General features: G+C 37.8%; 1 protein-coding gene across 6 annotated transcripts in view; it reads left to right on the forward strand.

Annotated features, from left to right (window-relative positions):
- Window positions 1-20,346, forward strand: part of DCC (DCC netrin 1 receptor) — a 1,568,393-nt gene that overhangs the window by 1,147,680 nt on the left and 400,367 nt on the right. For all 6 annotated transcript variants that reach the window (XM_021073445.1, XM_021073448.1, XM_021073456.1 and 3 more), the window contains one exon: window positions 5,999-6,155. In XM_021073445.1, the coding sequence (XP_020929104.1) occupies window positions 5,999-6,155 (157 nt within the window). The remainder of the gene's footprint in view (window positions 1-5,998; window positions 6,156-20,346) is intronic.

The raw sequence follows: 20,346 nt of genomic DNA on the forward strand, positions 1-20,346 counted from the left end.
ACTTTGTGATTGTCTTACATGTATACATCTTACACTTTCAAAATGCTCTCTCAAAAAAAAAGTCATGATTTAAAAATAATGAATTCTTAACTTCAAGCATAAAAATAGGAGATTGTTAGAAATTCAATATAGATTGGTTTCTTTGTTTTGGATACTAACCCAGTGAGTTATTTTATGTAAAGATTTAGATTTAATGAGTCATTGTAGAGTTCATTAATTGCTATCTCATATTAATGTAAAATGAAACATGGTTTCAAATCACTCTTTTTTAAAATCAACTTTTCTTAGATTTACTAAAAGTCTTTCTACACTGACTCAAAAATCATGATTCTTTCAGTTCTGAAAATTATTTGAAACTTTAGGAAAAAAAATATTAATCCTTATCGTTTTCAACCACATACACACAAGCTTTATTTTTTTTGTAAGTTTGTGAAATTACTTTGTGAACTATAAGAACTTTAAACAAAAATTTAAATGTTATCTACTTCTCCATTCTCTATTTAGATAATTAAAAGCTAAAGTTTGATGTCAAGGGAATAACAAGAAAAAAGTATAAAAGGAAAAGGAATAGTTTTTTGCCCTTTGCACAATTAGATGATTAGATGAAATGATCCTATCATTTCATTTATGTTTTCTATTTCTATTATGTTTTTAATCCAATCTTCTTTGAGTTCCCACTGCAGCTCAGTGTTAATGAACCTGACTAGTATCTATGAGGATGTAAGTTCAATCCCTGGCCCTGCTCAGTGGGTTAAGGATCCAGCATTGCTGCAAGCTGTGGTGTGGCTTGCGGACTTGGCTCAGATCTAGCATGGCTATGGCTGTGGCATTGGCTGGTAGCTACACCTCTAATTGGACCCCTAGTCTGGGGACTGCCATATGCCACAGGTGTGCCTATTAAAAAAAAAAAAAAAAAACAAAACTTCAAGCTTGTAAAGCAACTAGTTGATCTGGTGGCTACATTTATAGTATTTTAATTAATGATAAGGAGAATAATAGGGAAATACTTGATTAATCTCCTACTGATTACTTAATGTTTAATGCAAATTAAATTGTGTTTTTATGAATATATCTTTCATATATCTCTTAGATTTGAGGTTGGGCACTGTTAATAAGCTCAGAAAAAAAATAATGTCTCTAAGCTCTGTATATTAGAAACCTGACAGAAAAAAATCTCTGGTATCTGGGGAGAATGTGGCTTCACAGAAAAATTAACCCAACAATGAAATCATTACCAATTTTATTGCACTGACATTATAAGAATATTATTATTAGTTTTGGGTTTCAAAATTATCTATTTTTTGTATTTATTTTATCTTTAGAAATCTCCTTTTGCTGGATTTTGCTACGATAAATTTTTTTTAAAAAGGTTCTTAAAAAAAAATAGACTATATTATAGCATGGCAGATTCGCCTCTTCTTCTCCATGACAACAGATAAAGAAGCTGTAACCATGACAACAGTAATGGACCAGGAAGATTAGGGCCAGACTGGAGATTAGGCCTCCAAGAGCAAAGAAAAGAAGTCCTGATTGGTTCTTTATTGAGACCTTATGTGAAGACAAGTTACTGTTGAGAGAAAGCATGGAGGATTAGTAAGAACAAAATGATTTCCCTTGTACAAAGTAAGAAGCCATTCCTTTGTTAAAAACATGTCCCTTCCCTTTCATATAATGGCTCTTTAAATTGAGGTAAAGACTCCATGATTAATTCTATTCTAAGTTTTAACTGATAAATCGAGTCTAGACTGGCTCTATGAGAAGCCACTTTGGAGGCCTGGAGAGAAAAGCTTCTGTGGGGACCCCCATCAGCCTCCTCCTTGGTAGCCCCTGAATGGGTAAGAAACTAACTCATTTTGGATGGGATACCATCTATAAGCAAGGTGCTCTGGGGAAAAAGAGTTTGACAGGTCTCTTTTGGTCTTTTAAAACATATCTCTCTTCCTTCTTAGAAATTCTCAAAAGAATTTTTCCAAGTCCTCATTGTTCACATTTTGTTTTTTAAGTCTTTTGCTAAAAAAAATCTTGAGAGAATCCCATTTTCTTTAACCTGGTGAGATTTATAGGTATAACATTTTGAGAAAATGTGCTGTTTATGATTTCACATGGATGCATTCATTAAAGGGTTTTTTTGTCATTTTTCAAATGATACATGTATAGATATGAGAATGTTTGGTCAAATGGCATGAATATTTTTCACTGTAAAGGACTTTTCCAGACTGACTTCTAAAACGATTGTAGTTTTCCATACTTTGACAGTAAAAGAGTGTACCTCACTTTAGCCAACATTATGTACTAACATTCTTTAAAGTCTTGCTACTCCGACAGATTTTATTTATTTATTTATTTGTTTATTTATTTATTTATTTATTTAAGACACCCCCTGGCATATGGAGTTCCCCATCCAGGGAACAAATCTGAATTGCAGCTGTAGCCACACTAGATCCTTTAACCCACAGTGCCAGGCCAGGGATTGAACCTGCATTCTGGCACTGCAGAGATACCGCCAATCCCTCTGCACCACAGCAGGAACTCCCCGACAGATTTTAAATAGACTTTATCTGACGGGTTTTTTTTTTCAGTTTTATTTAAATGTGCACTTTATTATTTGTCAGGTTGAACACTATTTTTTAAATTTATTTATTTATTTTATCTATTTTTAAATAAAGATGTTCATTATTTTGATTTTCAGACATTCCTTCTTATTAGAGCTATTAACTAGATGTCTATTAGCTATTTTACAAATACTTTGAGTCAGTCTTTCCAGAGAAAGTACATATAAACTAAGCCAAGAGGAAAGTAGGAGTTAAGTGAATTGAGGTGGGTTTGTTAGTATGGGAGCTGCCTGTGCAAAGGTCCTGGGGAATTGTGAGTGGTTCAGCCTAGAGAGAGTATATTCAGTGTAAGCATCCAAAAGCCAGAAAGCAGCCATGCAAGCCCTGTGAGAAGAGTGGCCGTGTCTCCTCTGCACCAAGAAGAAGGACTGGCAGGAACAGTTGTTCTGAGCATTTTTGCTGAATGAGTGGAGCTAAAGAACATTGCTTCCTGTGGACCCCTGCAAGCCTCTCCCCAAAGGTATTATTTTTCAGGCAACAGTATGCACTAGGAATACCTATCATGCAGGAAGGTTAATACCCGTGGGATTACCCTCAGCCTATGGTGAAGGAAGAGCAGGTAAAGAAATCCCCCAAGTGTGCTTCTTGGGCCAGACATCGCAGAGACCTGGGCTGCATTGACTCCCTGAGCCCACACTGGCAGTGCCCTGGAGTCACCCTCGGTGACAACCAGCTGATAATTCAGCCTTTCCAACCTTCCCCTGCTGCCCTTTCTCACATCATTGACTCTCCATTGGTCTTCCCTGGGATCACCAGCATTTGCACTGAAAGCATCTTCTTAGGGGCTCTTTATGGGGGAGGCTCACCAATAAAAATGATAAACAGGAGCAAAGCCAACAGGCAGACTGAGCAGTTGGAGTTTCTCTGAGGTAAAGAAGAGCCACCAAGGATAAATAGTAGAGGAATATGAGCAGATGTGTCTTTTTACAAGTTTATTCTGGATGCTATTCAGAGAATACAGTTGAAGAAGGCGATTGAAAGGAAAGCAAAGGAGTTGGAAGACAGGTGTGACAAGTCTGGTGAGAGGGAATGATGGCATGGATAGGAGTGTGACCATGGAGAGAACATAGAGTATATTTAGCAGATGTCCGGGAACGAGAATACTCAAAGGGGTGAGTGAGGGTGAGTCAGGTACATTTCAGGGTTCTAGGCTATAGAGTTGAGAAGATAGTGTAGACACAACCGAGTTAAGCAGGTTAAAGGGCAGTGACAGGCAGGGAGAAGATAAATTCACTTCAGTGGGCTAGTTTAAGCTGTCCATGGTGTCTGGAAGTAAAGGCTTTTTGTCAAGAGGCTTAATATCACCCAAATTTTGGAAGGGGGGTCATGTCATTGGCATGTGGAAATTCTCAGCCAGGGTTTGAACCCGCACCCCAGCAGCAACCTGAGCTACTGCAGTGACAATGCCAGATCCTTAATCCACTCCACCACAGGAGTAACTCCTATCACCCTTATTTTTTTCTTTTCTATTTTTTTTCTTTCTTTTCTTTTTTTTTTTTTTTTTTTTTTTTTTTTTGTCTTTTTGGGCCACACCATGGTGCATGGAAGTTCCCAGGCTAGGGATCAAATCAGAGCTACAGCTGCCAGCTTATGCCACAGCCACAGTAACGCCAGATCCAAGACACATCTGCAGTCTACATCACAGCTCAAAGCAATGTCAGATATTTAACCCACTGTGTGAGGCCAGGGACCAAACCCTCATCCTCATGGTTCCTAGTTCTGCTTGTTACCACTGAGCCACAACGAGAACTCCTATCACCCTTATTTTTAAGAGAGATGCTTCCTCTCCAGGCATCAAGCTCTCTCCCTCCCTTTTCACTCTGCCATAAAAGATAGACTGACTTATCACCAGTCTTCCATTTATTTCAAATATTGTGCTGATGAAGAGAGCAAGGGGAAACTGTATCTACGGAGAAGCTGGCTAAGAAATTGTGGTGCTGAAATAACTGAAAGCTTTTGCATTTCTGGAAAAACTCTCTTTCTCTTTATAACCAGTATATATTTTAAATCAATTGTTTCTTGAACCATTGAGAAATGAGATACACACACCCAATCCCCAGCCCTCACACCCCTCCAAATGGATTTTTCCAGCTAATGCGAGTTTAGTTCACAGCAGGAAAGCTCACTCATCCAGCCACTGGAGAAAGTAAATGGAAGAAGGGAGACTAACTACCATAAAAACTAGAGAAAATGGGCCACAAAAGCCAGTTTGAAGATTAAATGTAGACAAATGGGTACTTGTGATTTGGAATTAGGAATCAACAGTCACAATGAAACACATGTTTCTTAGACTTGGGGATTTGAACAAATAAGCAGAAAACAGAGATAGCCAGCAAATATAAATTAAGAAATCACACACACACACACACACACACATTTATTTTATTTTATTTTTGTATTCTTTTTTTATCATTTATTTATATTTTTTTCTACTGTACAGCATGGTTACCCAGTTACACATACATGTATACATTCTTTTTTCTCACATTATGTGTTCCATTATAATTGACTAGACAAAAGTTCCCAGTGCTACACAGCAGGATCCCATTGCTAATCCATCCCAAAGGCAACATTCTGCATCTATTTACCCCAAGTTCCCAGTCCCTCCCACTCCCTCCCCTTCCCCTTGGCAACCACAAGTCTATTCTCCAAGTCCATGATTTTCTTTTCTGCACACACACACATTTAATTGCAAACATCTATTGGCAGACTATAAATGCCCCAAATGTTTGAATAACACTTTTCCAATTATAGATGATTCAGTTATTCCAATAACTAACAATCATTAAATTTGGCTAAAATACAATGATACTCAACAAGCATACTGTCATGGCATATCTTGACACCTTGTAGAATTTTTCTGTCATTTCTTCTGCTAGCACGTAGTCCATGAGAACTGCTTCTATTTTTTGTTAGCACTTGCCAACGTTTAATTTGCTACTTTTAATTTTCTATGGTCTTTGTAAATATGAAAACAAACTTCTTCACATTGTATCTGGAACAGTATAAACAGGCTCTGAGTAGAATAAGATTTTCTAATAACTGCTTGGTTACCTAAAGCATTTGTCAATTGTTGTAAGTCTATGTTCTGTTTCATGCCTAAACAATATTTTTCCTTATTGTCATGGATCCCTTGAGTAACAGAAACTGGAAAAATATGCAGTAGTATTATCTATATTATTAATTTGCCAATTTTTATAACCTCCCCCCCAAATTCTAATATACCTTTGATTCCTCTTACTGTTTAATTGCTTTCTTGTTTCTTCCTCCCTTTATAATCTATGGAATTTACCATTCTTTGTTTGATAATGAGTGTTCTTTGCCTTCCTCTACATGCCCTTCCTGTGTCCTGACACCTCTGACAGCCTTCTCTCCTTCTTCCTTAGCTATCCCGAGCTCCAGCATCCTTCCTTCTGCTCCCAGGGATGTAGTCCCTGTCTTGGTTTCCAGCCGGTTTGTCCGTCTCAGCTGGCGCCCACCTGCAGAAGCAAAAGGGAACATTCAAACCTTCACAGTCTTTTACTCCCGAGAAGGTGACAACAGGTAGGTACTCCAATAAAATTCAGCCTAATCTGTCATGTGTTTAAGTGCAGACTGTGGGCTTATGGTGGCAGGAGTTCTTGAGGAAGAACTTTGGAGACCATGTGCAACGTCTCCTCTGTGCCCTTGACTCATTACTCAGTTGTGATACTATGCTTCTCTGTTGCCTCTGTGGTTTTTAAAAGCAAGATTGTGTATACAGTCAAATTCAGTTATTTATATAAAACTTCCTTGCAAAAAGACAAGCATATGAATGTATGATATCAATTTGTTTTAATTGCTTTGATTTTCAAAGTGATTAGTAGCGAACAGAATTAGGCTGCATTGAGAGAATTAAGTGGGGAGGAACCTCCATGGCTAGGATGCAGTCTCATCTCTATTATTGATGTCATGTGATTTCAAAAAAACAGTACAACTTCTCTGAGCCTCACTCTGCTCTTTAATATAGAGGCAATAATAGTACTTACCTTGAAGGTTTTTGTTGGGATGAAGTTAGTTTGCATTTATAAGGGTCATTCAAGAATGACTACTATTTGGTAAAAGTTCTTAATACCATTAGTCTAGGCAAAAGTGAGCTGTATGCGTCTTATTTCAAGATGATAATCCACTGTTAGTTTTTTGTTTTCTTTTTTATCATCATTTTTTTCCTGAAACATTTCATGATTTTAAGACTTTAGAGTTTAATTTGTAAGTCTATAATAGATATTTGTTAAGTACCAATCTGAAAAATAAACCATGTAATGCCTCTTATTTCTTTAAATTTATTACACATACTTATTGTATATTCTGTATTTGGTCATTCTAATATCTGCAGTCTTTGTGCATCTGATTCAGAGATGTGTTCCTGTTGACTCTTCCTCAAGGGGACTTGTTGCTTCCCACATTTGAGTGATTCTTGATTATTAACTCTAGCCCTTAGAAATTTCTCTGAGGGGATTCTTGAGGTCATGGCTTAAAGTACATTCTCATGGGAGGATTTGCTTTACCAAAATGAGACCATATAAAACAAAAACTTTGTTGTCTTTGGCCCATATAGGTCTCATATTGATATGTTATTCGTTATTAGAAAGTCCCTTAAGTAAGGCAATATATGGTTCTCCACTATTTTTAACGTATCAACTTAAATGAGTGAATGCAGACTTGTGGTGACAAACTTTTGGAGAGATTTTGGTTGTTGTCATTTCAGCTAAGCTAAGAGTGAAGCTGGCATGTATGCACCTGTTCTCTCATGAAGCTAATTTCATTTTCTAGTTGATCCACTGAAGTTTGCTCTTCCAGGAGCCTGGCTGTATGAAAGGTTCTCCAATATGACCTTACACACTACTTACACCTGAAGCTTTGTTTCCTATTCTCTTTTCTGGTTAGTTGCTAAAACTATTAGCACTAGACTTCTACTGATGGGCAAATACCCTCAGTTAAACACCAGCCCCACAAGGCAGTTTTCCCTCATGACAATTCTCTTACTTTACTGCCAGCCTATTTATGGACAATCTCTATGATAAAGGGATTTTGGAGGAGTCCCTGCTGTGGTTCAATTGAATAGGCAGCACCTCTGTGGTACCAGGACTCAGGTTCGACCCCTGCCTGGCACAGTGGTTTAAAGGATCTGGCCTTGCCACAGGTACAGCATAGATCACAACTGTGGCTCAAATATGATCCCTGGCCTAGGAACTCCACCTGCTATGGGGGGCCAAGAAAGAAAAATAAATAAATAAAAGGGATTTTGAACAATTTACCCAACATTTTAGGTGTGCTATAACCAAAGAGTTTTTCCATGTACTATCTACTTTGCCCTATTTCTTGAAATGGAATTTTGTGATATTTATCAAATTCCCATGTGATTGGTATTATCATTATACATCATTAATTATCAACATTTGAGCAAGTATATTTGAATATAAGTACAATGTTTGGAAATGTTTATTTAAGATTAAAATGTAAAGCCATTCTAAAAACATCTCATTTAGAAGGAGTCAGAAATCTGGGGAGCTTTTTAATGGACCTTTTCATTCTACTTTTTTAAGCATTTTATAAGTTGTTCTCCTCATCAGTTTTTTATATTGCCAATTAAAGGTGATCAAAGAGATAGCACAGAAAAGCTAAATTTGGAGAAACAAGATGTAGCCAAACCCCAATATTCTGTAGAGAAGAACAGCTATTTTCAAATATACTCGGCAGCCCTACTTGTGCCTTTCACAGGGAGGGAACTGCATCATTATGTTCCTCAGTAGATGAAGATTTTGATAGGGCAACTATGATCTTTATAAAATACCTGTCTGTTGACTTGGCTGTGTTCTTAGTTTCACATCTTTCCTTCCATAATAAACCTCCTCTTACACATAATCTATCCAAAGTGGACACCCACTGGTATGCATGGCTTCCCCAGAGGTGGCAGCTTCTTTTATCCTTGAATGAAGTCTGCACTCACTTCCCATAAAGTTTACCATGCAATGGAAATGTAATCTGTTTCATGCATGTATATATATGGAATATTTTGGGTGGTGGTGGTGGTATGGAGGGAGGAGAGAGGTGGAGGAAGAAAGAAAAGGAGAGAGACAGAGAAATGACAAGTGCCCTGGTGGGACCTGGTTAATCACAAGTCTGAGCTCACACTAATCCTGGTTATCACTATTCATTCTTTTTTTTTTAATTTATTGGAGTGTAGTTGATTTACAATGTGGTGTTATTTTCAGGTGTACAGCAAGTGAATCATACAGACACAGATACGTAGTAGGTCCTCGCTAGTTATTACATTCCACATATAAATGATATCATATGATATTTGTCTTTCTCTGTCTGACTTATTTCACTTAGTGTAATAATTTCTAGGTCCATCCACGTTGCTGCAAATGGAATTATTTCATTCTTTTTATGGCTGACTAATATTCCACTGTATATATGTACTGCATCCTCTTTATCTACTTCTCTGGTGATGCACATTCATGTTGCTTCCTTGTCTTGGCTATTGTAAATAGTGCTGCAGTGAACATTAGGGTATATGTATCTTTTCAAACGATGGTTTTCTTTGGATACATTTCTACAAGTAGGATTGCTGAATTGTATGGTGGTTCTATATTTAGTTTCTTCTGGAGAATGGACTAGATGGCTGATGCAAGTATCCCAGTGCCCATTGAAGTCATGTGGGAGAAGCCAGGATTCACGTGTGAGGCTTCTAGTCTCTCAAATGTATGAGTGCTTTAAACATACCATGATCTTTAAGAGACCTTCAGGATTTGAAAGGAACAATATAGTTTGGTCTTGCCAGAGTGGTATTTAGTTCAAAATTTTGCAGTATGATAACCAGATGGACCACTACAAGTTCTCTCATGTTTCATCTCAAAACCCTTTCCTTTCAAGTTCACAGCAGCAAAGTATATCCTAAGTTTCTGTTTTCTTTTACAATCAGACCTGACTTTAAAATAAAAGGAAAGGAATATACATATACCTATAGCCTATGCTTCCTAAGATCCTTTATTACAGTGAAGAAGTAGGCATTTGTTGTAGTCTTATCTCTGCAATATTTAATTCTGAGACCTCATGGGAAGTCTTGTAAGTTCTTTGCGTGTAGCTGTGGAAACTGGAGGAAATAATTCTTTCCCTCCTGTCTTCATGTATCCCCATGGATCTTCTGGCAGCACCTTATATTTAACCTACCCCAAGTTGTACTCACTGTCTCCTCCTTAAATATATTTTCCTTCACTCTTCTTGGTTTATGTTAGTACCTTCCATTCTGTTGACCAAGCAAGAAATTCAAGTCATATTTTACTCTTCCCTGACTCCTAGCACAGCTATTATTCATCAGGGCCTGCCAGGTCTACCTCAGCCACAGCTCAGCCAGGCCCCTTTATTCTATTATCTCCATCATCACTTAACCTGATCTCTAACAATAGCTTCTCACCATCCAATCCATCCTCCTCACTGTCTTGAGCTATCTCTTTGAAATACAGTTTAGATCACTCACTTCACTGCTTTAAAAATGTGAGTATATTTTAAAAATTCAAATATGATAAAAATTTCTATATAATGACACGCACATAATAATTTCTAAACTCCCTTGAATGGAAGTCTATCTCCAATCTACATACAGGTCGAGTATGCTTCCCATATGCTCTGATGGTTAGAATTACACCTATTAACTCCAAATAGCTGGATTTGGAAATGGTACTACTATTTTATCAGATGTGTGCATTTTGTGTATTTAATGGTGCAAAAAGCAGCTGTAAGGGACAAAGGGAAGATGGATTCTACCTGTTAGAATTGCTATGAGAACTAATTGAAAGAAATCCAGTAAAGCATCCAGGCCAGTCACTACACGCAAGCAGAATGGAGGGTCTCAAAATAGTGTGAGCTCAGGGATAATATGGAATAGAGGCTGAAAATAAGTCTCAAAGGAAATGGTGTTAATAGTTAAAATAGCAATGGCTTGCTCTTTTGTATATGAAGCATTTATTTTCAAAGCTTCTCACGGTTTCCTGCTAATAAAAACATTTTATCCTTTACTCATCTATTGATACATTTCTTACATTTCAGGCCCATGGATCAATCCTCCATATGCCCTTGGATAGTCATTCCTGTAGTCACACCATGGTCCTTGTCAACACTAATCACTGAAACCTCTCCATGATCTCAAGTTTCAAACATTTTACTTTCATCTCACCCTCTAGACTCTTATTTTCCCATCTTCCACTGAAGACTCTGATTACAGCAAACCTTGATTCCACAGGGACCTGCAATTCATTGATTCCATGACATTTAGATTGTTTCTCATCGTTTATGTTTTCCTTCACTTATTACGTCGCTAAAATCCCCTGGCCAATTATTATGAACACTGATGTTTTGCTTGTTACTCTCTCATTTAATATGAATTTCTTGGCAAAATTCAACTCAATAAATATAATGTTCTATCTTCACTTAAACTGTTGTACCTGAATATAACTGGAAAAAAACACTTCGCTATTCTGTGTAGTCTTTAAATCCATAACTACGCTCCTGAAGTTACCTCTTCATGGTGCTGGAGGTTATATGACACATAGTAGTCAGCCTCTCTCATGCACAATCCTGAAGCAATTTCATGACTTTTCATCTCTTCTCAAATCTCCAACACCTTCCCTCTTTCCCTCATTCTTAATTGACACTGCTTCTAATATTTCCTGCAAAATAATAGCCATCAGAATGGAATTTATACAAGCCTCCATATCTTATTTACCTACCAATGTGGGTTTTTAAGCATATAATCTGTATTTCCTCAAGTTTCTATAAAAGAACCACCCATGCTCTTAACAGGGCCAAACATTCAGTCATTGACTAGAGCCCATACTTTCTAGGAAGCAAAAGAACAAAGCTTCAGCCAGACTTTTTCTCTTCTCCTCAGTTTTTTCCCACCCTGATGTATTATTGTCATCGGCCTACAAGCATATATTTATATTTTATATTTTCCATCTCAACAAATTATTCTTCACTCCCATTTCTTCTTCCTCTACCACATCATTCTGTTCCCTGTTAGACACCTTGAGTTGTCTAACTTCATTCCGTTACCTTACCTCATATCCCAGTCAGGATTCTGTCCCTGGTATTTCACTGGCACAGTTCTTATCAAGGTTCATCATGTAACCTCCATGTGGCCAAACCAAGTAGTCAATTCCTGGTCCTCTCATGACTTGGATAGTAGTAAATATAGTCACATTTGATCATGTCCACTTTCATGAAGCTCATTCTTCCCTTGAGTTCTGTTATACACACTCTTGGTTTTCCTCCAGTCCCTCTGACCACTCATTTTTAAGAGCTTTAACTTTCTACTCCCTGACCTAGGAATATTGAATTGTCCTTGGACCCCGGCTTTGGAGATTTCATTTCATCCAGCTTGTGACTTTATATTTTGTCAATATGTAGATGTCTTCCAAACGTGCATCTCTGGTCCTGACATCTTACCTATAATTTTGAATCACATATCCAAATTTCTGCTTGATTTCTCATGAGCATCTAAAACTTATAAACAAAACCAAATACCTATTTTCCTTCAACCTCAACCTCTTCCAATGCTTTTTCATTCCAGGGGTCCCTCCATCTCACTGAAGTCTGCATATTTCTCATTACTCAGGCCAACATCCTTGGAGTAATTGTTAAGTTCTCTCTTTTTCTCACACCCAGTATCCAATCCATCATCAAATCTTGGCAGTACTGTCAAAATATATCCTGATTTTTTAAGAGGATGTGATACCTGATATTTGCTACAAAATAATACTGGAAGACCAGCTTTTGTAATTTATTTTGAGCTGAGTGGTGGGAATAAAGTAATTCCTCACCTTATTCTGTCTAATTTTGTACTGCTCAAAAAATTTCATGATGAGAAAGTAGTCAATAAATAAATGAAAATAAAACATAGACCGAATCCCACCACTTCTTACCTCCTTTTACTACCACCAAGTCTCATCTGAACCACTACAACCACCTCTCAAGTCTATTCTCATCATAGTACCTGGACTTAACCTTTCAAAACACACCTTAGATTGCATCATTTCTCTGCTTTGAAACCCTCTAATGACTTCCTATCTCATTCAGAGAAAACTCAGAAATCCTTGCTGACCTGGCCCCTTGTCACCTCCAGCTTCATCACTGACTACATTCACTATTTTCTGATTTGCTCTCTCCTCTGCAGTCGTAATGGTTTCCATGTATTTCCTATATGTACTCCAAATCCTTCTCCCTCAAGTCTTTTGTACTTATTATTCAGGCTGCCTAGAATGCTTCTCCTTGCAGAGATCCACCTGGATCATTCTTGACATTTCATGAAATCTTGGCAGAAATAATACCTTCTCTTGAAGGTCTTACCTGACCCCTGGCCTTTCCTATATCCTTTTTTAATATTCATCTTTCTTTATTCCTTTATTACCTTTCCCTTTCTGTTTCCTGAATCCTTTCTCACCACCAGAACATAAGCATTCTGTGAGCAAGGATGTTTTTGTTGCCTCCATTCACCTAGCACCTAGAACAATACCTAACCCAGAATGAATACTCACAAAATAGTTGTTGAATGGAAGCTTTGGAATGTCAGTCACTGTGTGAAATTCTTTATGGTCCTCCAGGTCAGAGGTCATCAGTTTCTCCCTTGTTCTCCCCTTTCACTTTGATTACATCATTCTTTTAGCATTTGCCAGCTTTTACCTGGCTTTGTGTGTGAGCATGAATATGTTTCTTTCCTCAGTGATTGAGATGAGATCTTATTAATGATTCCATATCCAAGTGTCTCGTATCTCGACTTCTGTAGGCATTTACTGATTGGAACTAATGTGATAAAGGTGGCAGAGACAGATGTGGTATTTTTAATAGATTTTTTTTTCCTCAACCAATCAAACAAATTGCGTTACTGAGGAAGATGCAAGGGCTGACAGCGATTCAATAAAAAACTTTTTAATTGAGAAAAAAAGTTGATTTTGAAATTTGATTCCAATATCCTGATTCATTTTCTGTTTTCTGGCTCTCAGCTAGAGCAAATATATGCCATATGTCTCTGAGCGGTTAGCTGTGATGCTTGTTTGCTCATATAGGTTTATTTAGCCCCTTAACACAATAGCTTTTTAAAAAGGTGGTGGATTGAACATTTGCCTTGGATTTGCAATGGCTTTGTCAGGCAAATTACTCCAGCTCAGATTATCATTAATCTGTCTGACTGGTTAATGGTGTCAGTAATGCAAGTGCCAAAGTTAACATTTCTTATTCAGCCCCTCCAGGGCTTTTATTCCATAAGTCAAGAGGGCAGCATAAATTCTAGAACCTGAAAGCCAGAATTCACAGAAACACAATTGCTTTGCAGATACCCAGCTGTCTCTTCCTAGTACCTAAAAATTGTTAGGATTGAAAGTGATCTTCAGAATCATAATCCAGCTTCCTGCTACTTAAACATCTAGAGGCTGATGCTCAGGGAAGGGGTAAATTGCACATCTGAGGCCACAGAGTCAACATCCATAATGAAAGCAGGCATTTGTTGAGTACTTACTGTGCCTGACACCAGGCTAAGCGTCTTACATAAATTATCTCATTTCATCCTTACACACAACATTGTCCAGATGAGGTTTAAAGAAGTTTGCACCTCTGGTATACAGTTAGTTGAATTGTAGAACCAGGATTGAATGCAGGCCTGACTCCAAAGCAGGTGTTTTCAGTCTCTACACCAGTGTGTTCCCAGTGATTAGTGGATTAGTCTGATAGAGAATCAAGCTTTCTTGATGTTGTCAGAATTATTACAGGGATTTCTTCTATAGTCTTCATTCTGAAAATTTTCTAACTTTTGGAAAAGCGGGTTTGTATCATTTACTTGCTATGTATAAAATACAGTAGCAAATTTATGGGTCAATAGAACTTCATACCTTCCATTCAGTATGCTAAAATTATGTTTGAAGTGTGACTCAGTGTGGTCACAAGGCTATGTGGCTATGGAATTGAACTACCTGAGCTTCAATCTTGGCTCAGAATTTTATTAGCTCTGCGGCCTAGGACCAAAGACCTGTGCCTTTTTTCCTCATGTGGAGTAATAATAGTCCCTGATGTATAGGTTGATGAGTATTAAATGAAATTAAGAAAAGGTGCCTAAAACTCTTGCTTATTAACTGGTATACTGAAAGCACTCTTTTTTTGTTGTTGTTATTCAATGCCATGTGCTAACTACTGTGTAGGTTGGAAGTGCAAATCAATGAAATTACAGGTATTTCCCAATTCACCTTTAGAGAGGACTTTGACTCTCATAAACATTAGCCCATTTGATCTTCTGATATGGTAGGTATGATAATATCTATTTTATAAATGAGCCTGCCTAGCTCAATTCAGGAAGACTACAATGCATTGCTTAAGAGGCTGCACAATAATAAATATTAGAAGCAGGATTTAAATGTAGGCTTCCTCTGCAGGTTTGACTATACCACACAAAGTAAAAGACATTTCCTAAAAGAGGTACATATAAAGTACCACGGGAGTTCAGATGAGAGAATTAAAACACTTTCATGATCATCATTCAATTTAATCCTCACAATAACCCTGTGAGGTAGGAAGATAAGGGAATGGTATCTTCTTTTCCCAAATGAAGCAGGAAAAGCTCCAAGATAGCCCCTGAATTGCTCAAGGTCACACGCCTATTTTGTGGCTGAACAAAGACCAGATGGGGGCTTCCAACTCCCACACAATATGCTTTACCTGGCTTTATGCTGCCTCCAGAAACCTCTGCTCACTGCTCAGGATTAGAGACCAGCTTTTCATGATTGACACAGAAGATTCACTTTAGAATTCACTGTGCGTTACATTTGCAACCTGGTGTTTACATATTCTTTCCTTGCTCCTCAGAGTTGAGGACCATGCAGCTGATCAAGTTTGTTGTGAAGCGGATATACTGTGATGGAAAGAGAACAATGCTCAGAATCCAAAGCACCACTTTCTGGCCCTGGCTTAAAGCTTGGCAGAGTCAGTGTTACCAAAACTCAGCCTCTGTCCATGAGTGCCAAATAGAAACTCAGAGTCAGAGTTTTGAGTGAAAGAGAAAATGATAGCTTTTATTGCTTTGCCAGCCAAAGGGAGCCACAGCAACATAAAGCCTTAAAGACCACTTCCTCTCCTGGGAGAGGTTAAGAAGTGGTCTTATAGTTTGGGAGTAGAAAATGGGGCCAAAGCTAAGGATCAGGGTAGATGAAAGCCTTCATAGTTCTTCACAGTTGGTATTTCGTGGCCCCAGGACTAAATGCCTTAAACTGAATTTCTGATCTTTATTCTCAAACCTAGATCTTTCCATCATCCTAATTTCAGCAAATTGTCTCAGCATTTATCCCTTTAAATACGCTGAAACCTAAGAACTATCCTTGAACATCCCCTTTGTATCATCATTAATGCCCAATTCTTCACATTGTCTTCTCCATTTTTCTTTCTAAATATTTCTAGACTGTCTCCACTGCTCCATCTTCACTGACACACCCTTAGTCTGGCCCACTCAGGATTGGTTCTGGTGGCCCTCCACTCTTGTTTTCATTTGTGTGGGTTTAGTTCTACAGAAGAACTCAAAGATATTGTTATGTATATTCCTTGAAGAGGAACCAGGACCCTGCCCCATGGCTAGTACAGACTTTTCTTGACTTTTCCTCTTGTCTCTGCATCTTCACCCTTCCCTGATTAGCAAATGTTTGGACCTGCCCTTAGTAACTCAGGGAAGGTCATGAAGGCTGAAGCTTATTCCCTAAAAACAAGAAATGGGGTTTCCATCCCACAACCCCAGCATGTGATGATCATTGTACAACTATAAATGTAATAAATTCATTGAGTAATAAAAAAAGTAAAAAAAAAAAAAATTAAAAAAAAAACAAGAAATGGAGGATGTAGAAAGGCTTGTGCCCAGGAGCCCCACAGGGCCCTCTTTGGTTTCATCAGCCCTCCTTTCATACTACTTCTCTGCAAAATGTAAAACCCTGTCTTTTCTACTTCAAAGTAGTCATCGAATGAGAGACAATGGATTTAATTTTTATCATGGCCTTGATGCATAATGAAATATAAAACATGCCATCTACAGATGTCACATATAAATATATAAGGCCCATAAATATATAAATATATATTTATATATATAATATATATATTTATAAAAATATGTAAATATATATATTGACCCATCATGCACTTGTGAGTTGACAATGTGTCCAGAACTGTGTTGGAATAATGGAGAAGGGAACAGTCTCCATGGAAACAGTGTAGTCATATTTAATAGGTGGGCCAGACTAAGGATGTGTCAGTGAAGATGGAGCAGTGGAGACAGTCTAGAAATATTTAGAAAGAAAAATGGAGAAGACAATGTGAAGAATTGGGCATTAATGATGATACAAAGAGGGTGTTCAAGGATAGTTCCTAGGTTTCAGCGTATTTAAAGGGATAAATGCTGAGACAATTTGCTGAAATTAGGATGATGGAAAGATCTAGGTTTGAGAATAAAGATCAGAAATTCAGTTTAAGACATGTTGTATTTGACACACCTTTCAACAAAGGCCTTGAAAATAGGAATCTGGAGCTCAGTGGAAAAGTTTTGGTTAGAGATATATGTCAAGTCTATATCAGGAAATTGTGAAGTTGTAGATAATAATAGCAGGTTGAGAAAGATAAGATGGACTATCCTTAAAACAATAGAGGAGTTCCCATAGTGGCTTAGTGGGTTAAGAACCTGACCAGTCTCTGTGAGGATGCGGGTTCAATCCCTGGCCTCAGTCAGTGGGTTAAGGATCCAGCATTGCTGCAAGCTGTAATTTACGTTGCATATGAGGCTCAAATTATAGTCTTGTTGTTGCTGTGGCTATGGCATAGGCCTGCAGATGCAGTTCTTCTCTGATTCATCCCCTAGCCTGGGACCTTCCATATGCCACAGGTGTGGCCCTAAAAAGAAAAAAAAAAAAATTAAAAACAGTAGAATGAGGAGAGGGGCCACAGTCGAATCATGTTTATTTTAGGAGCATTAGCTGAAAGTAAACTAAATAATTTAAAATAAAACTTTTATTTTTCGATGAAAAGATACCCTTTTATTTACTGTTGCTATAGTTTTTTGTTATGTAACTAGTCTTTTGGATGTACCCTAGATGCTGAAACATAGATTATGTTAAGGCAAAATTTTAAAAGCCTGTGTCTCAGACTGCTCTTTCCAAAAAAAAAAAAAAAAAAAAATTCAATTAAAAACAATTTTTAACCAAAATTTAGTGGGAATTTCTCTTGCCAAGAAAATGATCTCCATTCCTCATGATGTTTTGTCTTGGACTAAGTCACCTCTGAATCTACTTTCCCATCAAAGTAACACTAATTCCAAAGTCTGCAGTTCTGGGGTAAGAAAGGGTATGGCATTCTGGTGGTTGTTGCTACTGTTACTTTGAGCCTTATTTTAGTAGACAGCCTACTCCAGCTTTGAAATCTTCTCATTATTGCACTCTTCTTGCTTTCACTAAAGAAATCAAAATGAAAGTGGTGTGGATCAAAGGATGTTAAAAATATTTCCCTTAAAAATATTATAGTTCCTACTTACAAAGGAACATTCATAGAACTCTTCCTTCTTGAAGCGACTAATTAGGTAGTTGTTATATCCAGACAGGGTTTGTTGCTCACTTCACAGCTGTGATTAAATGTTAACACCCTGCTGTACTTAGGCAAGAAGATATGTGTTTACTTAAAAGGTATGCTGGAGACATGTTAGAAAAGATCCACTAAGAAAGAGTATCATCTTAATCTTTAAACTCTGTTTACTTCTGAAATGTAAATACAGAAGTGCTGAATTCAGCACACACACACACACACACACACACAGGTGATTTTCTGTACCCAATTAAGAATATTATATATAAAAGATTTCTTAGATTAGATCTCACTTTTTTCAAATAATGAAAAGGAGATCCAGGAATGTGAATGGCAGCTGAAGGCTACTCAAGTAAGTTGGGATGGAATCTGGACAGAATCCAGCTCTCTAAGCATTTCTGAGCTCACACTCTGTGGAGATATTGTACAATTATCCTATTAAGAATTATTGCATTTATTCATGCATTCATTTAAAAATTGTGAGCACCAGCAACATAGCCATTCTTTATATTCAATGAGAATAGATTCTGTGTGTCAATAAAATATGAATGGGATGTGACTTCTAAAATAATTCACCATTGAGTCAAAGAGACAGGAATGTCTGTCAACACAATGTGATACAAGCTGCAGTTGATGTGTAAATCAAGAGCAATGAAATCACAAAGGCTAGAGTACTATACATTTTTCGAATTAGAGGACATGGTGGTCAGAAAGCTCCAGCTGGGAGATTTCATTTGAACTGGATTTGAAAAATGAATGAGCTTTTGTCAAACCAAGAAGGAGCTGAGTCAGGAGAAAGCAACTCCAATATTACTGAAATAAAACAAAAGGAAACTGATGAAAAGCAGAATGACAAAGGCAGAGAGTTTGTTTGGGATGAATAGGGTATTGTGAAGCAAAGCGACCCACTGCAGATGAGTGAGGAAAACTTTGGGCTACATGTTGAAGGTCTTGTCCCAAGGAGTGGAGATTGTATTAACCATAGAATAGCATCCAGCCTGATGTTTTGGTCACATTAACAGATAATGTATGTTAGAGGATTATCTGTGTGGACAGAAGACAAAACTGTGAAGACCAATGATAAAGAACTAGGAAAAGCTATTTTAATGCAACACATTGTAAGTAAGAACCAGAACAGGGGCCACTTCCAGGCACAGCAGAATATAACCTAATCAGAGTCAAGTCTCAATGCATATCAAAGGATATCAGTGTTTAAGAAGAATTTTAGAAAAAGTCTGATCTGAGAGTGGCAGCACTGGGTCAAAATGTATGCTTTTAGAACATAGTAGTTCTTTTCTAAGAAACCTCAACCAGGTAAGCCAAAGCACCGAGAACCAGAATTTACATGAAAGAGATGCTTTTTATTGAGGAACTCTTCTTGGTCTCCATGTAAAAGTCAATGAGCACAAGTTGTCTACATCTTTTTCAGCCAACAGAAAGAGATAGAATTTGTATATTTATACTCTATGTGGACTTCCAAATGAATGAATTTGTAGCGAATGGATTCTAGAAAGCACAGGTGATTTAGTCCCTTTACTTCATCAATTTTATCTTGAACTTGCCTGAACCATCTCAGAGTCAAGGGGAAAAGAAGTGGAATAATGAAGCTTTGACAATACATCAGCCGTCAGAGATCAGACTCTGAGCTCTGTGGATTTGAAGGGTAATTACATCCTCAGAGTCATAGGAGAGAACTTTGTGGAGACACAGTTCTGGGCCTTGGCTGCTTTCCCAGGAGTGGTTGGTGCGGTGACGGGCAGGACACCCCAACACAGTAATTAGGCAAACTCCTAACTTCTACTCTTTTTTTTTTTTTTTTTTTTTGTCTTTTGTCTTTTTGTCTTTTTTGTTGTTGTTGTTGTTGTTGCTATTTCTTGGGCTGCTTCCGCAGCATATGGAGGTTCCCAGGCTAGCGGTTGAATCGGAGCTGTAGCCACCGGCCTACGCCAGAGCCACAGCAACGCAGGATCCGAGCCGCGTCTGCAACCTACACCACAGCTCACGGCAACGCCGGATCGTTAACCCACTGAGCAAGGGCAGGGACCAAACCCGCAACCTCATGGTTCCTAGTCGGATTCGTTAACCACTGCGCCATGACGGGAACTCCCCTAACTTCTAC

This window comes from Sus scrofa, chromosome 1 (assembly GCF_000003025.6).
Source record: "Sus scrofa isolate TJ Tabasco breed Duroc chromosome 1, Sscrofa11.1, whole genome shotgun sequence".
Taxonomy (NCBI): Eukaryota; Metazoa; Chordata; class Mammalia; order Artiodactyla; family Suidae; genus Sus; species Sus scrofa.